This window comes from Egretta garzetta, unplaced genomic scaffold (assembly GCF_000687185.1).
Source record: "Egretta garzetta isolate BGI_Z169 unplaced genomic scaffold, ASM68718v1 scaffold100, whole genome shotgun sequence".
NCBI classification, from domain to species: Eukaryota; Metazoa; Chordata; class Aves; order Pelecaniformes; family Ardeidae; genus Egretta; species Egretta garzetta.
This window is the reverse complement of record NW_009258265.1, coordinates 1,215,098-1,236,696: the sequence shown is the minus strand read 5'-3', so window position 1 is coordinate 1,236,696 and position 21,599 is coordinate 1,215,098. Positions and strand designations below refer to the sequence as shown.

At 44.7% G+C, this 21,599-nt stretch overlaps 1 protein-coding gene across 1 annotated transcript in view; it reads right to left on the bottom strand.

Annotated features, from left to right (window-relative positions):
* Positions 1-3,963: 3,963 nt before the first annotated feature.
* MAP3K3 (mitogen-activated protein kinase kinase kinase 3) overlaps positions 3,964-21,599 on the bottom strand; it is a 32,323-nt gene continuing 14,687 nt past the window's right edge. Inside the window, 11 exon segments of the mRNA XM_009648220.2 lie at positions 3,964-7,042; positions 7,091-7,107; positions 9,392-9,591; positions 11,209-11,338; positions 12,022-12,153; positions 13,945-14,093; positions 15,745-15,936; positions 16,780-16,872; positions 17,111-17,178; positions 18,852-18,925; positions 19,600-19,733. Coding sequence (XP_009646515.1) covers positions 6,829-7,042; positions 7,091-7,107; positions 9,392-9,591; positions 11,209-11,338; positions 12,022-12,153; positions 13,945-14,093; positions 15,745-15,936; positions 16,780-16,872; positions 17,111-17,178; positions 18,852-18,925; positions 19,600-19,733 — 1,403 coding nt within the window. The 3' untranslated portion in view covers positions 3,964-6,828.

Genomic DNA, 21,599 nt, shown 5'->3' with positions numbered 1-21,599 from the left:
GGCTTCCGGTCCGCCATGTTGGCCTGCGCGGCAGGCGGGGAGCCGCAGCCTGTCCGCACGAAGCTCCCGGTGCCGGGACCCGTCATTTTCTCATACTTTGACGTGCCCCCGTAGCTGTTTGCCCGCGGGGCGTTAGCTTGGCTCCGTTGCACTCTGTGGTAGGGGGGGAGCTGTGGTTCCAGCGCTGCCTCCTGGGCCCTGTGGCGCCAGCCTGCTTGCCCGTTCCTTACACCAGCCCGTCCCCTAAGTCACCTCTGCCATCGAGGCCGCCTCCGTTCGGTTCCTCTCTCAGGCAGCTGTAGCTTGCCTAGATGCCTTCTGTGACTCCAAGGCCCTCGATGTGTCTCCAGGCCTTTTCTTGCCCTGCCCTTCCCAATTCCTCTGCTCTCTGTAACGATGTCTTCTGAGTCCATTCTTGTACTCCACAGCACTCATGTAGCACTTCAGCTCCCTTTCGATTTTTTTTGTGTGCTTCAGAGCGCTCATACCTTACTCCCTGCTGTTTAGGACACCTTCATTCAGCCCTGACCCCCTAATGACATCTGTACTGTGCTGAAACCCTTTCAGCATTCCTCACTGTTGCCTCACCGGCAAGGTCAGTGTTCCGTGGCTGATCATTCCCACCCTCAGCCCAAGCCTCCAGACATTTCCCTCTCCCAGCCCCAGCTCAACCCCCACCTTCAGACTGGCATGGTGAAGATCCAAGTCAGGACTGCACACTCCATATTTATGGAAACCAGAGCTACTTTTGAGAGGGTGAGTCCAGGAGAAAACATACAAGCTTAAGATTCTATGATTCTAAGACGTGAATCTCACGTTCATAAAGCAAATGCTACCACTGAACATAAGGAGTAGAAAGGAGAATGAAGGCATCAGCTTTGGGAAAGCTCCTTCAGTAAAGGTAACTGAGAGATTCCAAGTTCCTCCTTCAGCAAAGGCAGGATTTTCAGGTTCTAACACACAAAAGGAGGGTGTCAGGGAGCAGCAGGAGGTGGTTATTTCTGGTTCCACATGACCTTTTTTTCTGGGACAACTTCAATTGTCTGGTTCTCATCTGTTCTGGAACAGCACACAAGCGCCATGCATGTGCTTGTTTCATGTGCAGGGCTTTCTATTGCATCAGCTTGTTAACCCATTTATTCTTTTTTTTTCATATTTTACATTAACAAATATTTCAGTATTTAATTGACATAGCAACTAGCTATACCATGGCCTGGGAAAAGGCGATTAGAGGGAAGGTTGTGGTTAGGGCCTGGGGAGGCCAGCATCTCAAGGGACCACGATGGCATTCAAGCCACTGCTTAAGTGACTGTGACACTTAAAGACTAGGAGCTGCATAAACAGAGCAGTACCAGGAAAAAATGAGCATTTCAGCAAACAGCATAGACAAATTTTATAGGAGGACTATTTCTGTCCTTTCCTGAGACAGTACGCTGGAAAAAAATAAAGCCTAAAAATATTTGGAAATGTGGTTATCCATTCCCTTGCCCTACTCCGGGACAACGAAACCTACCCTGTCCTGAATCCCTAGTATGCTCAACGCAAGACTACCCAGATTCCTCCACTTCTGCTGGAAAGCTTCAGTTCTGGAAGGGAGCTCATTTGTCTGAAGTCCAGAGGCCTTCTTGAAATTTTTGCTTTTGAAAATGACCAGACAACATATTCAAAGGAGAAACAATTCAGGAACCTTTACCTGTACCCAGGTATTTAGAATAAATACATTTTCAAGGATCCTGAGCTGCACAAGCTAGAGCTGGAGCATTAGCAAGCTACTCTGGGGTGTTCTAGAACTAGAGAGGTCCCAGCTGAAGCAGAACACAGCAGGGAACCAGACATTATCATGCTAACCATCTCCTCCTGGTCTTGTCACCTACTGCCTTCTCTCCACCTGATGACGATCTATCCACTGATGAATCAAGAACATTCACAGACCAAGACCGGGAGCAAAGAACTCCCCACCACAGCAAAATCCAAATGCAAAGCTCAGCTCCTGCTCTCCCTCAGTAGGATCTCCACACAAAGAGCCAATAAACCAGTCCAGCTACAATCCTGCAAGAGAGAATGAGCAAAAATGGATGAACATGACCTTCCTCAGGCGCAGCCTTGCGGAGGACACACTTAGCTGATCCAAGAAGCAATGCTTCACAAACAGCACACTTCTCCAGCTGTCCCCGAGAATAAATTCCTGAAAGGAAAAAAGTTTCTTCCTTCAGTTAAGATCATTGATTAGCTAGAAAACAAGTTAATTGTCTTATTTGCTTATCTTGAGGCACCACTTACACAGTAAGTAAGAGACACTGTGTTGCAAACAGCCACCAAAAGGCTTTCATATAAATGATAATTTTATTGTAAATAAAACGATACATTGGCCTGGCTTTGCACTGCAAGCCCCCGGTCGGTATATATAGACTACTGGTTCAAGGTCTTCTGCACAATCCAGGTTAAAGCAATTTCTCCCTGCTCTGCAGAGGTTATGTCAGACGGGCTCTGACAGACAATCAAGTCCTTTTCTTCACTTCTGAACTGCCCCCCCTAGGCACATCTACCTTTTCTAACTGGGAAATTCAGAGCTGCTCAGTGAGATTTGCTCCTAAACAAGGCTGGGATTTAAAGACCTGAAGCCCAAGCGCCATCAAACCACAGAGGACACCTATTTTTTGTTCTGAAAATTGAAGATGGACTGAATACTAGCTCCAAGCGCAGGTACCAAGGTGACAGCCACAGGACTGTATGTATTCTGGTGGGATGGCAGGGTTAGGGGAACGGTTGGACCTGATGATCTTAAAGGTCTTTTCCAACTTAAATGATTCTGTGATTCTATTCAAATACATAAACCCTTTCCATCCAGCAGCTCTTAACCTAAGCACCAATCACTGGGATCTCATTCAGCCCCCCCGTACAGCTCGAAGTATCTGGCCCTTGCCTACCAGAGAACGCTTGCACAGCAGGATACAGATTTACTGAGGTTTCACAAGTTATCCTGGCTCTCTGGGCACTTGGAAATAACACGTGTCACCTGAGCGGGTACCAGTTTCCCTCTCGGTCAATTTGTTTTGGTAACTAATGGCAAAGGGAACTGTTTGGAGCATCTTCAAGTCCTTTGGAATACTGAAAAAAAAAAAATCCAAATTGCTGCAACCTACCGCTGCTACAATAGGCCAAGATCAGATTTGCTGGAGAACAAGCAAATAACCTGGAATGCACAGAATCGTCACACCAAGACCAAAACGCCAATAGTTTGTTTCCTAACAAGCTCAGGGACAGCCAAATCCCCCCATTCCCCCAAGTTCCTCTCTGATGGGAATCTCAGACATTTTCCTGCTCAGTTTCAACTGTTTCAGGATAACGAGGCTCCTATAAGATATTTTTCTCCAAACAGAATATTTTCCATTTCTGCAGCACCTTCCATCGAGGATCCCAATACTCAATATTCGCTGTATATCCCTCCCTGGAAGGAACAGCAGGAAACACAACATGACATTTGGAATGGACACAATAGCTTATTGTTAGCCTGGCTCTCCTCCTCCTCCTCCTCTCTCCCCTAAATGAGTTTATTCCCAGTTTTTTCCAATTCTGTGAGGATAGAGGCCAGACATAATTCAATTTAGAGGTATAATTACATTTATGTCCACTTGAAACTTTTTTGCTGCCAGGGCCGCGTTAAGAGACTGTAGTATGTGTCAGCCCCAAGCTTATTCACTGTAGCAGCGGACTTAGGAATCCAGATCTTCCTTTTCCATAATCAAGAGGGCTGTGAAGAAACAAAGAATGCATTTTGGCTTGGCTCTACTCGTTATAAACCATCAGCAATTTCTCTGCAAAACCAGCTGCTTTTTTTCCTTTTTAAATTCATAAAGACGTCAAATTTATTCCCATCCTCCCCCCCTACCCCGTAACAGTCGAGTCGATATATATAAAAATCACCAAATATGATCTTTTACGATATAAATAAAAAAAAAAAAGTATGAGGCATCACCGTTTACATGATGTAAAAAGAGCTAAAAAAGAGCGATATAAACTACATTCATAAAAGTGCATCTCCAAACATACAAGTAATGCTTTGGCTTGTTCCTGTGCCGAACGGGTGGCATTGGGTCAGGTAGGAGAATACAGGCAGTCTGAGCCGGCACCCCATGTTCTCTGTCTCTGTACAACCGCTATTTACTGTCGTTAATACAGACCGGAATACAAGTGTATACACAGGGTAGGCACATTTCAGCATAGGTGGTGGGAAGGAGCAGAAGCTCTGGCGGGGAGAGGACTGAGCCCATCAGCCCACGATGCTCTTTGCTCTGCTCTGGAACAGCCTTCCATGCCGCATATGAGGTAAAAGCCACAACAGATCCTGAGGATTTAGTTGCTTTGAAACATTAAAAGTTACACCATTTCCTCGTGCCCTATTCTCCTAAAACACGCTGTGTGGGATAGCAAGGGAAGACCAGGGAAGAAGGTCTCCATTTGGTGAGGACAAGCCAAGGGTAGAGAGAAACCTGTGCAGACAGGATCACCAAACTCTCGATTGCTGCTGTACGTCTGCAGGGCAAAGTGTGACGAATAAAAGATTCCAATCTTTGGTATATTTAGGTGCTAGTTACAAGGCTTGAAGAATGCTACCCGGCCCCACAGGAGTGCTGACCACCCTAATGCTGTCATCGAGACTACAGGAATGATTTCACACTCCTCTGCAGCACACGCAGCCATTGACACCACAGCAAAGGGGTGTAAAACGCTCCCAAAACCAGAGTAGTAGCGTCACACCCTCCCTTCCCTTCGGAGCAAGCGACAGTGAGGCGCAGGCCAAAAGTCAGGCCGCGTGTCTTGACAATTTGGAGTCAAGTTCCGGGTTTGGAAGAAATCAATAGAAGTGCTCTCACTAGAATTAAATAAATTATGGAACAAGGGCTTTCATTAAAGATATCCCCCTAAGTGCCTGCAACCTAAACAGTGCATCCTTGACGTAGTACAGGAGAGCCTGAAAGTGAAACCAGCCCTAGCTTGCTTTCACTGATTACACATTGCTCTGGGTTTGGCACAGAAAAAAACACTTCAGGTTGTTAAACCCTTTCAGGGCTTTTGGTTGTTTGGGATTTTTTTAGGGTTCTTCTTTCCCTCTTTTAATTAAAACACATTATTTATCATGTGTTCAAGGAGCTTGGTTTCATTAAAACTTGCTGTTTCCTGCTATGAGCATTCACTTAAAACTGTAAATTTTACTGCATTATGAAAGCAATTTTCAAGTTTTCTTTGGGGGGGGGGAAGAGTGGAGGCTTGTGGACCCTTAAATGGTTTCCAATACAAAAGCAGAACACCTTTAACATTGCTCTACAAGGAACGTTTTAGCTAATAATACATTTGCTTTTCCTCATTTCATTTCACACCGGTAACTTGTAATTACTCCATGAAGCCCCAGCACTTAAGAACTGCTGCTCTTTCACGAGTGAAATAAGGACTGTTAGCGCCCGAATCGACAGGCAGTGCCTGAGGCCGGTGAGCCATCGGAACTCAGCTCTCGGAGACAGGGTACCTTCCAAACGCACCACCGCTCAAATACGTTTTGCTGGTACCTGGATGGGAATCTCCAGTTCATTTCAGAAATACGCTAGCATTACAAAACGTTCTCTCCGGTTCACTGTTTGACTTAACTCGTACAAAAGCTTATTTAAATAGGACCCTAATATTTTATGGAAACCTTAAATGAATGCTTGCACACCTGTACAACAAAACGCACACACTGAAGGGTTGAGCTTGATTCTAACTTACTGTGCACAAGTAAAACCAGTGTCCAGCAAATTCTGCCTGTGAAAAACTCATTTTTCCATTAGACCAGGTCCTCTAAGAAACACATACGCTTTTCCTGAAGGAAATTCCTGGGCACCAGGTGAACTATCTTTGGTTTAAGGGATGGTAAGAAGCTACCAGCCAAAAAGATGGGTGCAAGAGAAAACTGTTCCGCAGAACTCCCTTCCAGAAGGGTTTTGTTCAGACCCAGCAGTCCCAGGGAGATGAAGCAGGAGCACAGATTTGCTGGCTATGAGGACACAAACCAACTGACACTGTCTTAATGCTAGGACAGATCAAGCCTTAGAAATCAAGCTCTGGATTTTCTAACGTCAGTGGGAGAGCCCTTCCCTTAGGCTCTGGAGCGATTGCATTCTGCTGAAACTTTTCTGATTATCCTGACATTTAGCTAGAAAGACCTCCCTCACCCCCACCCCAAAATCCATGGTTTCATTATAAAATAACACTATTCACATACTTTTGAATCAATATTTTCTGAACACCTTCAGATGCTGAATACTTAAGAAGAAAAATATATAATTAATTATATAGCGAGCGCATGCTCAATGACACATGGCTTTTTGCTGGATTCATGTACTATAGATGCCTCTAAAGCCCTAGCAGTCTGGAAAACAGTGACCCACACACAGAGAGCTGGTCCGGATGGCTGTTGCACGTTTCTGTTCCAAAGAGCATAGCTCTTCCAGTTCCCACTTTGGTTCACATTTCTTCCACGTTCACCCTGTGAGACACTTCTCGTATTCCCATTCTCGGGCCTGCAGAAAACATGCAGCCAGCTGCAATTTCACATCAAGGTAACTAGGGCAAAAATGCAGCTCTGTTTGGACAGCTGTCGGTAGAATAAACATTAGTCCAGCAAACAAAGGTATCAGGCACAAGAGCAGACCCTAGGTTCCTTGGCATTAATTTCCCCAAAGGACTAGGACAGCTGAGTTGGCATTTTGAAGATGCAGCACCACAACGGGCAGTTGCAACTAGACCAGACGGGGCACCAAAAGCCCAGCAGGAGCTGCTAGCGAGGGAGGTAATTCAGTACTGGAGCTGTGCAAACTGATGTCTGAGCAGCTCTTCAGCAGAGGGTCTGTGCCTGGCTTCCACAAAGATCTGCTTTAGAAAGTCCCGGCAATGTTCTGATATGTGAGAGGGGAGCTGGGGGTTGGTTGGTTGGGTGGCGATTTTGAAAATGGCTGCCATGGCTTCGTACTCTGCCCAGTGGGGGGGTGGGAAAAAAAGAAAAAATTGACTCACAGAATAACGTACGGTGTTCAGAGAGAACTTCCAAGCAGCCAACATCAAGGTACAGCTCTGCTCTGAAAACAGCCATAAACTGGCTTCGTGCTCAGCAAACCCCATGTGTGCACAGACTCCGAGCCAGGCCTGCCAACGTCGCTGCTTTTACTACTGTCAGGCCAGCAGGAAAGTGCTGAGACAGGGAGGCTGGTTTCCACTGTGGTTCTCGCTGCACCAAGAACTGTGAGTCCATCTATCCAGCTCTCCTTTGCTCAAATTCTACTCTCAGTATTTGCATTAATAACAGGGACAAGAGGTGCACATGAGACGTCCCCAAAGGCACCGTTTGACCTCAGTGGTATTTTGGGTGCTACTGCTACTGTTACATCTCAAAGGCACTTGGTGTTTGCAAGGTAGAAAACGCACCTTTTAACCAAGGTCCAGTCAGAGCTGGCTGACCCCACAAAGCCGCTTCAGCAAAATACCTTTTCAGTGCACAGCCTCAGAATGCTCACGCAGGGAAAAAAAAACCCTCCTATCTCCACAAGAAACCAAGCATTGCAGACAGTAAGAAGATAATTCAAGTCTTAACAGCTGCAAACTGAGAAGGCAGCAAGTTAAAACGCCAGTAGGGCGGATGCATCATCAGGTTAAGGCAAAACTGCTGAAGTTAACGGGGCTCTGCAGGCTAATTAAGGCAAGAACGTGATTATGGGGACGGACGTGGCTGAGACACCTTTCTGAAGCAAGTGTGACACCGATGCTTTCACAAGGAAGGTGGGTTTCTGCAGTACTGCAGCGATTGGGCTTTGTTCAAAAAAGGATTATTTGCTTCCTCCAGGCCACAGATTAAGCATAAGCAGTTAGTGAACTTCTCCTATCCAGCCCTGTGTTCTGATCACATCGTTCCATTAAAAAGGCAAAGCTGCCTCTTTTACCTTGAAACTAACCCCTCTTTTGAGTGAAAAGCAAAGACAAGACATTTTCAGAGGCAGACTTGCACCAGTTGCCAAGACAAGGAAGGAAAGGAATTAAATCCAGTGAATATGCAAGAAATGACTTCTTGACAAGGTTTAAAATCCAACGTGAAAGTTTTACACTGGTTTCCAGCCATTTAAGACTTACTAGAAGAGAGTACAGAAAATGCAAACCATGTGTGCTGAAGTGCTGGGGGTTTGCTCAAGAGCAAGCAGGGATATATTATTGTTTAGACTGATTTATACCGTTTAAGCAGATCCGGTTTCTTTAAGATATTCAGCAAACAGTAGGAATGTTTTTCATGTCAAGTCACTCCAGCAATAACAAATAGCTCACATATTCTGCTATTTAGGAAAAAGAAAAACGGAGAGGGGCCTGCAGCAGTGGCGGAAAGCCAGGTGGTGAGATTTGTTACGTCTTTGAGCCTCTCAGCCATACGCATCCACCCTGGGACTAACGCTGCACTGGAAAATTCTGACCCCCCTAAATAACGATCGGGGTTGTAGGACCTGGAGCCCCGCCAACGGCCGCGTCTCTTTGATGGGAATGGACCGATGTCAGCACCAAGAGGAAATCCACAACTGCATCAACCCAGGGGGAAGGGCACGTGCTCCGTTCCCTCCCCAAGCATCCCGACTGGGAGGGTCTGCGGAACTTAACTCTTTGCATATGAGACAAATTTCAGCTATGTTTGCACTCACTGCTCGTACAGGGAACAGCAGAGGCCTTGCTTTGCTGTGGAGACACAAACACACCTTTTGTTGCTGTCATTTAGTTCAGTTTTATAATCTCACCTCTCTAAGGCCTCCAAAACTAACGTTTTGACACAGGACCATTTTGCTTTTTTCCTTTCGATAGAGGCTGTTTCTTGGCAATGCCAATAATAGCATGGCTGTAGTTTCCATTCATGCATACTTCAGATCCCCTCTGATCTGACCCGTATCTTTTGTGTTATTCCAGGTTTGGGCATCTTTCCTTTAAAGCTTTGTCAACATACTCAAATTCTATTCCTTTCATTTCCACAGCATTATAAACATACCTCTCACTTTATAACAAAATGAATGGACGCTCCCTAAACAACCTTCATTCCCTTTTTTTGTAAGGGATCTAAGAAGGATGGAAACCTCACACCAGAAAAAGTCAGAAACCAGAAAATCAGCTATCTGTTCAAGAGGAACGAGTGGAAATTGCTCCTTAAAATCTAAACGAGCAGTTGTGCATTGACATTGCAAAGCACAGCCTGCAGCAGGTCATGTCTTGAGTTCCAATTAACTACCTCAGTTCGCCTTAAACTTTTGATCCAGACAAAAATCTGATTTTGCATATACGGATGACAGAATGTGTATGTCTTATCTTGCTCCAGAAAAGCTGTAAATTGATCTACAGAGAGGAGGTTGAAGCCTCACCATACGTCTGCTTTTCTTCCATAGCCTTCTCCGCTGATCACCTCCGGGCTCATCCAATATGGCGTGCCAGTGACAGAGCGGATGCCTGTTCCAGACATACAGATTGTCTGCAGCCGTTTGCTGGCCCCAAAGTCCCCAAGCTTCACATTCCCAGCAGAGTCACGGAGAATATTGGCTCCTGGACAAAAAACAAAGAATTGAGACAGCTGTTTTCATGCAATCCAGCTGTTGGATCCGCAGCCTACAGAGCTGATATCCAACCCAGAAATACCCATGCTCATGGTATGGCTTCTTCCCCATTAAGCCTCAGGTGACCTGCTAAACATCATTTCTTTATTTCAGGCTGTAGACAAGCCAATTGCTAATGGCTGCAAATGGGAAAAACTTCAGGGGAAAAACACAAGGAAGTGAAGGGGGCAGGGAAATGAGAGCTGAGTCAGCATCATCATTGTTACACTGCCTGTAAACAGCTCGGAGAGCCTACGCAGGGCCCCCAGGCCAATGGCTTAGGCAGTGCATTGCTGTGTAGAAAAGGATTTTATTGGGATGCTGCTTTGGTGAGTATAACCATTGCTTTCTGGTCAGCTGTGTAACAGATGTAGCTAATTAAACCACTTTGAACTCTTACAATAAACAAGTCAATCTCTACTCTACTTGGTCAGAGGTCCTGAACATGAAGCACCAGGGAAAAAAAGCAAACTTAAGAGTTTAGCTTGTACATGGACACAAACTAAGGCTTAGACACCAAAACCAATTCTTCCTCCAAAGCTGCAGTAAGATCAAGAACCCTGTGTTGCCATGGTCTGGTGCGTGCCTGTGTGATCTCCTTCTGCCCTCAAATAAAATGCACTTGGGATGGGAGAGAACTTTATCACTTCCCCACTGGAAGAGCTGAATTCAGAGTAACAAGTCTGTCCACCCAGTGCCCTGGAGGCAAGTTAACAGTTTCGCTTAGAAGATGGGTGCAAACTAGTGAATAACCCAGCGGGTAGGAAATCATTTGGTAAAGAGCACCACATCAGCAGTGTATAAGGTGTTATTCAAGAATCAGCAGTTCATTTCCCTTTGCCAACCTAGAGGGGATGCAATGAAGATTTATAGGCAGCAACAAGAGGGTATTTTTCCTGCAGTGAGCAACCCTCCTGGTCCCTCTAGAGCACAGAAAACTTTGTGTGGTGTCTGCCACATCTGTTGACATTAACTCTTAAGGAGACTGGCTGGCTCCATGGGGTTATATTGGGAAGAGGAAGATTAAGGACTAATCACAGAGGCTTTACGTGGAAAATTAGAGGTTTCTTACACAGAGGAGGCATGACAGTCACAAGAGCCTGAGGTAAGCAGGACTGCCAAGAGCAGGCATGGAGCTCTTACGGCAATCGGTATGCCTGCCAGCTGGGAAATGGTACTCTGGCCAAGCAGAGAGGAAATTAGAAGGGAATCCATGGGGCAATGAGTGTGCCCTACAGGGGCAGTGACAGTCAGGTGGCAACTCAGCCTCATTTTGCTGGGGATGAGGAATAACAGAGGATTGTTCCTAAGCATTAGAGCTTCCAGCCTTCCTTACTACAACCAACCGCCACGCTCTCAGGTCCTGTAGAGAACAGCCCAACCGCCCTACCCAGCTCAGAACACAACCTTCCCTAAGCCTTGCACACGGACGTAAGACCCAAAAGGGATAACTGAGCAAAGCATCGTTCAGAAGCCCCAACCAAGATACTGAATTCTTAACACTCAGCTTCTTTTTCCAGAGTTCCTTTAGCACGTGGCATACACATAAATCACCAGCTGATCTCACCCTTTATGTCCCTGTGCACAATCATGTTGCTGTGAAGGTACGAGACTCCCTCGAGAATCTGGCGAGTGTATTTCCGGGTTACATTTTCCGTGAGAGCACCATACGCCTTCAGCTGGTCTTTCACTGACCCCTACACCAAAAGCAAACAGAAGGGATTGGCAAAGAAATGACAAACCACAAATCTTGCAGTCTCCATTCAATTCCCACGAGCTGTGACTTGTGTTATACACCCAGCCGGCACAGTAACGAATTCTGGCCTCTTCTAAAGCCCTTTTGTGAGGCGCTCGGAGCATCTTGCCCTATGAAGGAGGCATTTTTTAAGAAAAGCAAGGACATGCTTTACGGCAAAAATAGTTTAAGAAGGTTCTGTCTGATTCCTCCATCCTTGAGCCATGCTGGTACAACTGTGTGTGAAGACAAGCAATAAAATACTTCATCAGACTGGTCGGGGTCAAAAGTCTCCCTTTTTGCAGAGTCAGTTTTAGCCTCATTTGCTGTACTATATGACCCTGCTAGTTGGCCCAAGCCCTCTGAAGCACTTCATTAGAAAAAAATCAGACTGAAGAAAAGAACTGGTGTTATGAAAAGAATGCATTTCAAGTTTAAGACACTAAGAAAAACCCAAAGACATGTTTTGGGCATAAATAAAAAGAAAGTGGTGGTGCTATAAAGCCAGTATGAGAAAGGGACATACCTATGAGGTGATAGGGTGGATTACATAGCTTGTGTAATCACAGCAACTAATAAACCAACTACCAAACCCACCCACCTCACTTTATGATCTGCGACTGTGCTGCTCGTGTCAGCTCTTACCCCTGGCATGTACTCCATGAAGATGGTCAAGGTCTTCTCGGCTCGATCCCGTAAGCAGCCGTAATACTGAACAATGCGTTCGTGCTGGAGATTCTTTAGCAGCTGAATTTCACACTCCAGGGCACTCACTTCCTATGGATGTTGAAGGAGAAAATAAGGTTCCTGTCCCAGGAAACATTCCATCCTCATAAATATGTCCACATCACTGGAAGGATGAGGCCACTACTACACTGAAGAAGTCTATTCCATGGCATTGGCTCCCCTACCTCTTGGGAAAGGCAAACATTACCAATGCTTCATCCTTACTGTATAATAAGCAGGTAAGGATTGGCGCAGGAGCTTTGAGAGTCAGAACACAGGCAGTATCACATATGGACTTAGCACCAGAAAAATTGTGTTTCTTGTCTTGATTCTGTCAGCTGAATGGCTTTGGCCAAGTCGGTCGACAGCATTCTTCACGCACACCACAGATACAACCTTACTTCTCACCACTAAGCTGAGGGCAGTGAGCGCTGATTTCAATTATGGGAAAGCTCTGAATACACAGTTACAGAATTGCTAGGAATCTTACGGTAAGAACCTCAACCTGTTAGAGAGCAAGACTAGAGGTGCTAAGAGTTCCTGACTCCTTTAGTCACCCAGTCCTGTTCTGATTCACACTGATGATTTTACTTGAATCAACCTTAGAAATGGCTTCCTCTCTTATTTACTTCAAAGAATCTGCAGCTATGCACATGAAACTGATTCTCTGCTTTATTCATGCCACAGACAACAGGGTATCATAGCGCAAAGGCAGAAAGGCCATCCAACAATTTCAGGCTGAATCAGATGTTTGTTGCCCAGGAAAAGTATCAGGTTCTTGCCGAATCCAGGGAATGAACAGGATGAACATCAAAGGCACCGGAGCATGAGGATTTATGGAAAAAGAAATTATGGTTTCCCCAAAATTAGTCCCACTTAACTGTCTCCACTCCTGCCACTGGAAGGTGCCAGGTTCACTTTTCTTGCTTTGGGAGAGGATGCAGCTCTTCAAGAGCAAGGACCTGGCTGCTGCAGAGATGCATGGAACCAGAGGAAGCTGCTTCATCAGGCCAACTGATAGTTTAAGGGTTGGAGTTTCAGTGCCTTCAAAATACATTCCAGCCTGTTCTTCCTTGGCTCAGAGTTACCGTCTGATTTACAGCAGAGACATGGTATAACTTAGAACTTACCAAGTTAGGACTTATCTTGGCACCCATATAAAATCAGAATAATTGAATCTTCACGGATCACTTATTCCAGCTCAAAGTGAATTTGTTCAACGTTGGGAAACTGGTACATTGCTAAAACACTGGCAAAGAACATAGTAACAGCCATTCCAGCTGCCTCCACTGTGCAGAGAGTTGTGTGCTATCCTACAGTTTCAAGGTGCCCCCTCCCATCTCCACTGTTTCTAATGTGGTGTCACATCACTGTTCTCGATTAATTTACACACCACAGTTCAGTTTGTTTCAAAGACAGGGAAGCAGAAGCAGAACCAGTCAGGGCCTACCATATAAGCCCAGAAAGCGGGTTTTGCAAGTGCATGCAGCTTTTTTGTTTAAAAAAGAAAAAAAAAGTCCTCCTTTTTCTGGGTTTAGTTTCATTCACATCCATGTCCAACCAGGAACACAGGGCAGTCTAGTATTCCTCAAGTAACCTGGCAACTAACCAAAAAGCTGAGAAGGGAGAGCCAAAAATGAAGCCAGAAAATGGATTTTAGTTTCAGGCTGAAGTTAATAATACAGAAAAGTGTTTTTTAAATGACTACTATTCCCCTCCACATGACTTGAAATCCTAGTACAAACTAAGTAAGATGCCAGCTTTCGAGGACAGACAGATACAGGCCCTTTACAAGATCTCAAAACCTGCATAATGCATTTTAGAAACTGCGATGAGCATTACCTTGCTTGTTTCAGGACTCTCTGGGTCAAACTGGACCTGCTTAGCTGCAAGCTCTCTGCCCGTGTCCACATCATAGCACAAATACACACGACCAAAGGCACCCTGCCCCAGCAGTTTTCCTCGTCGCCAGTTTATTGGAGCACTAGGAGCTAAAAAAGAACAGTAATAATTTCTCTTTTCAATATACTATTTAAAGATAATGGTGATCATTTCAAAGATCAATCTCCATCATACTGGGATTGAAACAGATGTTTTGCAATTGAAGAAACAGAGATGAGGCACTCTCCCAGTATAAGTGAGTTAGTGGCAGGACTGAACAGAATCCAACCATTCAGACTCTCAGGACCTGCTGACTGGTGTCCCATTAAAATGTAATTGCAAAACATTTTGCAGATATACTACAGACAAATTATTCCATGAGGTTGATGAAATTTCATTCCACCAGCAGGGTGGATTCTACAACATAACTATCTTAAGAGATGGGGCAGCAATTAAATGGCATCTCCCAACCCTTGATCTGTAGTTACTACAGGCATCAGGTGAAGAAGAGCTGGATCAGCCTCCCTAAATCAACCCCACCCAGCTGGGAATGACTGTTAAGCTTCTGGGACAATTTGAAGGACATTATTTCTCAGTTCTTTGCCAATCATTGGTTAGTTTGGGGTTCCTGCTCCTGCGGGAAGGATTTCACTGCAAGGCTATCTCTACAGCAGAAAAATTAGAAGTCGTAATTCCCTACTAATCACTGATAAGGTAGGGGCCATAATGTAAGCACAGTGCGGGTATCTTTACCTGCTGACCAATCAGACTCTAATAAAAATATACGTGAGAACCAGCTAAAGCAGGCATCTGCAATGCTCCAGCAGGAGGTTACATCAGCAGGGAATGAGGAGTTCTCATTGCTCTACTGCCCAGGCGAGTGCATTGCACAAGCAGCAGACTCCTTACCTAGAGATTAACACCTGGGCCAGGTTTCCAGACTTAATACCAAAGCATATTACTCAAAGACCAGTGCTTTAGCTCTAACTTTGAAAACAACACTACCAGACTCATGCAGTGAAATGCATCCAGTTGTGTTGTATTTAACAAGAAACCCTAAAATCAGAGACAGGAACCAGACATCTGGACAGTGTGAAAATACAGAAGAGCTGAGAGATTAGCTTTGACGTGTCCAATTTAGTCAGATTTACTGATAGCCCATGTTTTAGTGTGTTGTTTACTTTGCTGCATTTATGTCTTCATTTTGATCCTTAAATTGCTGTATGGGATATCTGAAGTTCATCAGTAATGATTTATGTTCCATTTCTTTTTCTTTAATAGTACAAAGTTCCCTCCAAACCAACTCAGGAATGCTATTAATACAGAAGTAAATCTTTCTTCTAAGGAGCAAGTGAAATAAATACAGCCCTTAACTAGTAAAATAACTGTAATCCACAAGCCTGACTACAAACGTTAATGTACCAAGAAAATAAACAACTTGTCTGACTCTAAGAACCCTGGAGATCATCTAGATCCAATCAACTTCCACTTTTTTTACTTCTTTGCAGAATTTCCACTGCTTTCTAAAGGAAAGGCCAGCTCCCAGTGCAAGACTACATATTCTTAGAAGAAAAAGAGGACCTGTCTTATAGGTGAGATGGACTGGTCTCAAAACACAGCCATGTAATTATGTGGTTTTGAATGGCTTGGTTAAAAATCAAGCTATGGTACTATATTGGGTCTGGAGTTCATCTCCAAAAGCCTCTCTCACCCTTAGCCCCAGGAGCCCTTTCCCCAGTTATCAACAGGTTGACTGCTTACATTTGGTGGGAATGTTCCTCTCCTGCACACCAAGGGCATTTTCGCTGTCGGCGCTCCGCAGGCGCCCCCGGGGGTCCAGGTACTGCAACGCCAGGCCCAGGTTTTCTCCGTTGGTGCTTAAGGAACGACTTGAAGGGACCAAGGTGAAAAGATTCCCTTGGTGACGCCGTATCCGGGGAAATGTCCTCCGGCCTGGAAAAAAAAAGTCAAGTTTTTAAATAATATGCTTACAAGTGGAAGGTAACAGCTAGAGGTTGAGCAACAAAGAGAAGGGAGAGACCAAAAAAGTGTTCAGGTCTGTTCCCACGGAGTAGAATCTACTGCCAAACAGACAAGACACAAAAATACAACAGTTCAGGGCTGATGCTGCTTGAGATCAGTACAGCTTTGGATCATTCCCAAAGTTGAAGGGAGAGAACACTTTGTAATGGCCTCAGTGCAGTCGTGCAAGATCTAAACTTGCCTTCCAAGGCAAAAATCTGGCTTACAGGCTACCACAAAAGCTCCAAGGCTTGTTAACAACTGCACAGAGTGACTTTCTAGATAACATGCCTGGACTTGCAAATAAAAACCATAAACAAAGATTATAAGAACTTGCACCTCTTATGAAACTTTGAGAAATTAATTTTCATAAAGCCATCTGATGAGCAGAGATGTGGTTCTCTAACTCACTGGTATATTGAGAAGACCCAAAAGCAAGTTTGCATTGCAAGTTAGCAAAGCATGATGAATCCCCTAGGTAGGAACCCACTATATATGACCAAGGCTAATAACTGCACCCACTGCTCAACCTTAGCACCCACTGATCAGCCTGCATATGCCCAGACAGGGCAAAGTAAACAAAGAATTACCAACAGCCGTCATGGGTTGCTATGAAAACATGGTATCACGCACGGTAGCATTAACTCCAGCACTAACTGCAAGGACCAGGGCACTTCCAGACTCTTCAGCTAAGAGTTCCACTCGCCCCTGGAGGTTGCCATTGCCTCACCTTCTTTTCCAAAGCCTGGAATCAAAGGTCTGCAAACAACTCACCGTCATTGTAGTCTTTGTGCTGCATGGAGACATTGTAGCGCCGAGGGTAGGTCCCACCTTTCCCCGCTTTGTCATAGATCTGATTCTCACGGTCTGGAAGGAGATGCAAAGACAGAAGTGAGGCTCCTTCAAAAAGTACAAGTTCTAATGACAGAGTTTTCCTGTAACAGCAGGTTTTTTAAGAAGAGGTGAGTAATAAGTAACTCCATTGCTTTTCAATCAACATATCCCCAGTTCTTCTATTTATATAATCCCAGCACACATATAGGGTAGCCAGCAAACAGCAGAAAATGTCTAGACCAAATAATCTTTATACTGGACACTGACATACCTGAGAACTCCTGTCTATTATCAGGAAAGCTTTGTGCCCTCGACATCCGTGATTTCCGAAAAGAAGGACTATTAAAGAAAGAAGGCAAGAGTAAGTTTTGCTATCTACTGGAGAGAAGCCTACAAGGGCTTTAAATACAAGCGAATACTTTTGCACGTCAGTAATGATGATTTTTAAACCTGTGTCCCTGCAATAATTTCACACTACACCTGCAAAGCTGAAGTCAGGCTGAGCCCCAGCTAACCAGACTGTTTCCCAAGGTGGGCAGTCATCCTTTCTGTCCAGTTTGTGCCATTCATTCAGCAATTCCTCAGCCTGTGGTTTGAGACTCAGTGCTTCCTTCAGCCACGCGAAATAGAGGGCTAAAACCAAGGCTAAGAGGAAGAGCAGAACAGGGTACTGCTTGCAGCGCACTGCCCCCAGGGCGGTGGGCAATGGGGACCACTGCCCCCAGTGATTTACTATGAGGGGTAAGAGTTCCTCTCGTGAAAACTTCTGTGCACTTTCCTCTCTACCAGCAACAGAGGAGCCTAAACACAAGCACTCCTTACAACCTTCGCGTTTCTCCCCAGTAAGCAGGGCTCCTCAAGCAAGCCTAAGTATGGCCCCTTGTCTGGCAGAAGGCCTTCAACATCTCAAGAGATTACAAAAACTCAATCTGTGCCAAAGCCATGCTATTTGCGCTTTTTTTTTTGTTAACCAGTGTAAATGGAGTGAGCCTGATACAGCTTTCAGACTCCCAAATAAGGGAGTCTACCACATAGTACTACCTACTGCACAAACAACAGCTTCTCCACTTGATGACCGTTCCTACAAGGAATAACAAGGAAGGCTTTTTTTTCCCCATCATGTCCTCCACTTGGGGCAGAGAAAGGGGAGAGAAGGACAGGTAACAAACCAGCAACGTCCCCCACATAACTGAATGCACACACACAAGTAAGTGCTTCCTTGTAACTCCATAAACTGGAGAAAGTGAATGGCAACAAAATCAAATCTCAAGTGCTTGACGCCAGAGCATACACTACCTACAGGAATCAGCTTGGACGAGTCTTAACAAGGTGCTGAAGCCCAATATTACAGGTGCTGGGAAGCCACAGTTGCTATTTAAGTTAATAAGACCTACGGCTGCCCACCAACACCTCAAGCAACACCAACAGCCAAGAAAGGGAAGACAAAGATCTAGAGCATCAGACTATGATAAACTCTTCATCAAAGGAAAAGCCCCCATATTTACCCTCGGATTTAATATTACAACTTGCAGGACATAGGAATCTAGTGTAATGCTATATTTCTGTAACCTTAGAATAGGTTGTTGGTTTGGTTTTTTCTTTTTTTTTTTTTTTTTTAAAATGAACAAGTAAAGCCTTGTCTAAAAGAGATTTAAATACCCTCCAGCCAGATGTTCCTGGAATCTAGGCTCCACACAGACGGCACGCTTTGGAACTTTGTATTTATAACATAGGGCTACTGAAGCACCAGTTTGTCAGTCTATGGTTTTGCCAGAAAATAAAACAGCCTTAAGATATAGCAAATTCTCTATACTGGGATACAGGTAGGTGTTGTGGAAATGAGTGATTTAGATGAGTTCAAGAATCACCATCAAAGGTATCAGCAAAAACGGTTTTCTAAGTTCCTATTTCCCTCCCAAGAAAATTTGTGAGATGGAAAACAAACTTTTGCATAAGTACAACTGGCATTTTGATTTGCGCACATAAGTTCCTACCAGCCTGTACATTTGTACCTGTCTGCTGACCTGTCCAAGGACTGACAGCTTCCTGACACCGAGTTTTCAGCACTGCTTAAAGGGTCCAGCATCTGCAACACAGAAGAAATCACATAGTAACATCAGTTCCATCTAATGCCTGAAGGAGGCCATGCAAGAGGATCAGAATCCACTACTGCTTCCCTGGAGGATGTCCAGATGAAAAGGGGATTCTAAAGCTATTTAGAAGGTACATTTTTCCTTTATCTCCCACAGAAATAGTTAAGGACATATGAATTTGAGCCATTACTTTAGGTGTCTAAGGACTCTACTGTGAAAATGAAAGTTTAAGTCAGCCTTGTGCTGCATTTTGATCCCAAGTGACTTCAGGAACAGTGTCTCTGCTGGTGCTACTGCATTGCTGCCTCCACCTGCGAGTCGCCCTTTGCCCTTACTTCCTACTTTTTTGAATGGAGAGTGCAGTTTCCAATGCAAGAGGGTCACATGAACCTGATAATAGGAAACCTGAGCATACATGGGTAACGCACACCAAAACTGCTCGTTCAGAGGTGGAGGGACAATGCCCAACATGCATGGTAACTGCTTCTGGCAGTCCAGAAACTACAAACAGGTCTGACGCACAGTTTAAATAAAGCAAGCAGTACCTGTAGGTGCTAATGCAACTACAGCTCGTGAATATTCTGGAGGGAAAAAGAGGGCCCAGGGAGCAGCAGCGAGTTCCGTAACAGGTGGACTTACTTTTTTTCACCCAAATGCTCATACTTACACACTGTTCGTTGGTTTCTGGGATGAATTCGCCTTCACTATTTATGCTGGTGTAGGAACCCTGCCGAGCAATGCGCTGCTGCCTCTCTGGAACATACCCAGGAGGTGGTGAACTTCGGCCTGTGTTCTGGGAGCCTGGGCCAGAAAGAAGGACATTTTGATATTTATGATTACTGAAATGAGACTGCACGCACACAAAAGCCAAATATTGACCTCTCATGTTAGACTTCTATGATCACAGCAGCTCTGGAGTGAACCTTACAGTCTGGACAGAAATAGAACCAGGAGGTGTCATGCCAAAAGCAAAGCGTTCAACGAGCGCCTGCAGTCATTTTAGACACTGCAAGATTATCGGTGAAGCTCCTAACAGAGCAGTTACCTGTTTCTAACCTCTTCTGCTCAACCTTCTCAGCATAACTTCAGTACCTCAGGGAAGGCAGAGGACTCCAGGGATCCCAGGCTTTTGCACAAGAACTTCACTGCTAATCTCCACTGAACAAAAACACTTGTCAGGGCAGACAATCTTCTGTCTTGATTATAAGTTTGCCTCAACTAGTACCATTTACCTTGAGTGACAGCACTATCCCTGCTAGTCATCATCAGCTGAACTAATTATACTGACACTGAGCAATTCCAATATCACATGGGAGCACTGTTACCTTTGTAAATAACCCCAAATTTCTGGTTTACTGTGTGAAAAATGAAACTCTATGACTAGTTTGGGCAAAAACACATGGAGGTCAATTCTGCAGTTTCTGTTAATTAGATGAGATAGCTAGATGGACAGAGAGTATGTTTAGGGGCCAAAGGATAAGAAAAACATTTTACTCATCTGTTAATGGTACTACCTGAAGTTTCTGTTGTGCTACCTATTGAGCAAAACTTCACCCCTAGGATTTTCTTTTTTCCTTGCAGATCTTGAAGATGATAGTTTAGAAAGAGGAAGATCAAAATCCCCTTTTTGCAGTGATGTATCCACCTACAGCTCCCACCAAGTCAAACTGTGAGCTCTGAGAAATGCTGTGGTCCAGCCAACCCATTTAAGGTCACCCATGAAGTCAGAGACAGGGTTTTTAAGATCAGCTTCTCAAGCTGTGCTCTTTACCATGCTGTCTCTAATTAACTGTGTGTACTCAGGTGCTACGAAAGATGGGTGAAGATCAGCAAATACTCTCCCAAGGAAAATATTTACTACAGAAGTTATTGTAATAAAGAGTGAAGGCAAACGTCGGCAGAAGCTAGCTGAAAACCAGTGCACACACTTTTCAGAGGACTGCAGAAGGAAGAAAAAAACACCCCACCACTGGCATGGCTTACCGTACATTGGGGGGGTGAACCACATGCAAAAATAAATAAAAATCTATTGCTTAGAGCCACCACCTGATTTTCCAAGTAGCTCTGCAGGGCTCACGTGACACTACAAGCCAACTGGCGTGGAGATAAACAAGAGAGCGTGAGTTAGGGCTGCACTGAGTCACGGGAGCACACTTTCGCCTTTCCGATACAATGCCATGGCTGGCCAAAGGGAGCCCAAGTCCTGCTGGCATCGGCCCAGCTGCTATTGTGGAAAGGCCACCATCACTGGGCAGGAAAAGGAAGTCGGCACTAAATCAATGTATATCAAAGGAAGTGAGTGGAAAAAACACAAGTCCTGCCAGAATGCTTAGCAACTTTTTTTTTTTTTTTTTTTTTTTTAAATAAAACTTATCTTTACTTCCAAACCTCTGAATTGGTGACAGCAGGCTTGAGGCCTCTCCACTTTGGCAGACAAGAACTACACAGATAGATCTCCTGCATGCAAACAACTTTTGTTGAACGCTGCTTTTGACTTTCGTTGCATGACGTGGTATGAATAGGAAAGTCTGTATGCCTGAAATTCTAGGAAACGGGTACATTCTTTTTCCAAATCAAAGATAGGAGAAGAGAAGGAAGAAAGAATTGATTCAAGACTGAGCTATTGCCTAATTACCATCAGACCTCTGACAGAACTGGAACTCTTCT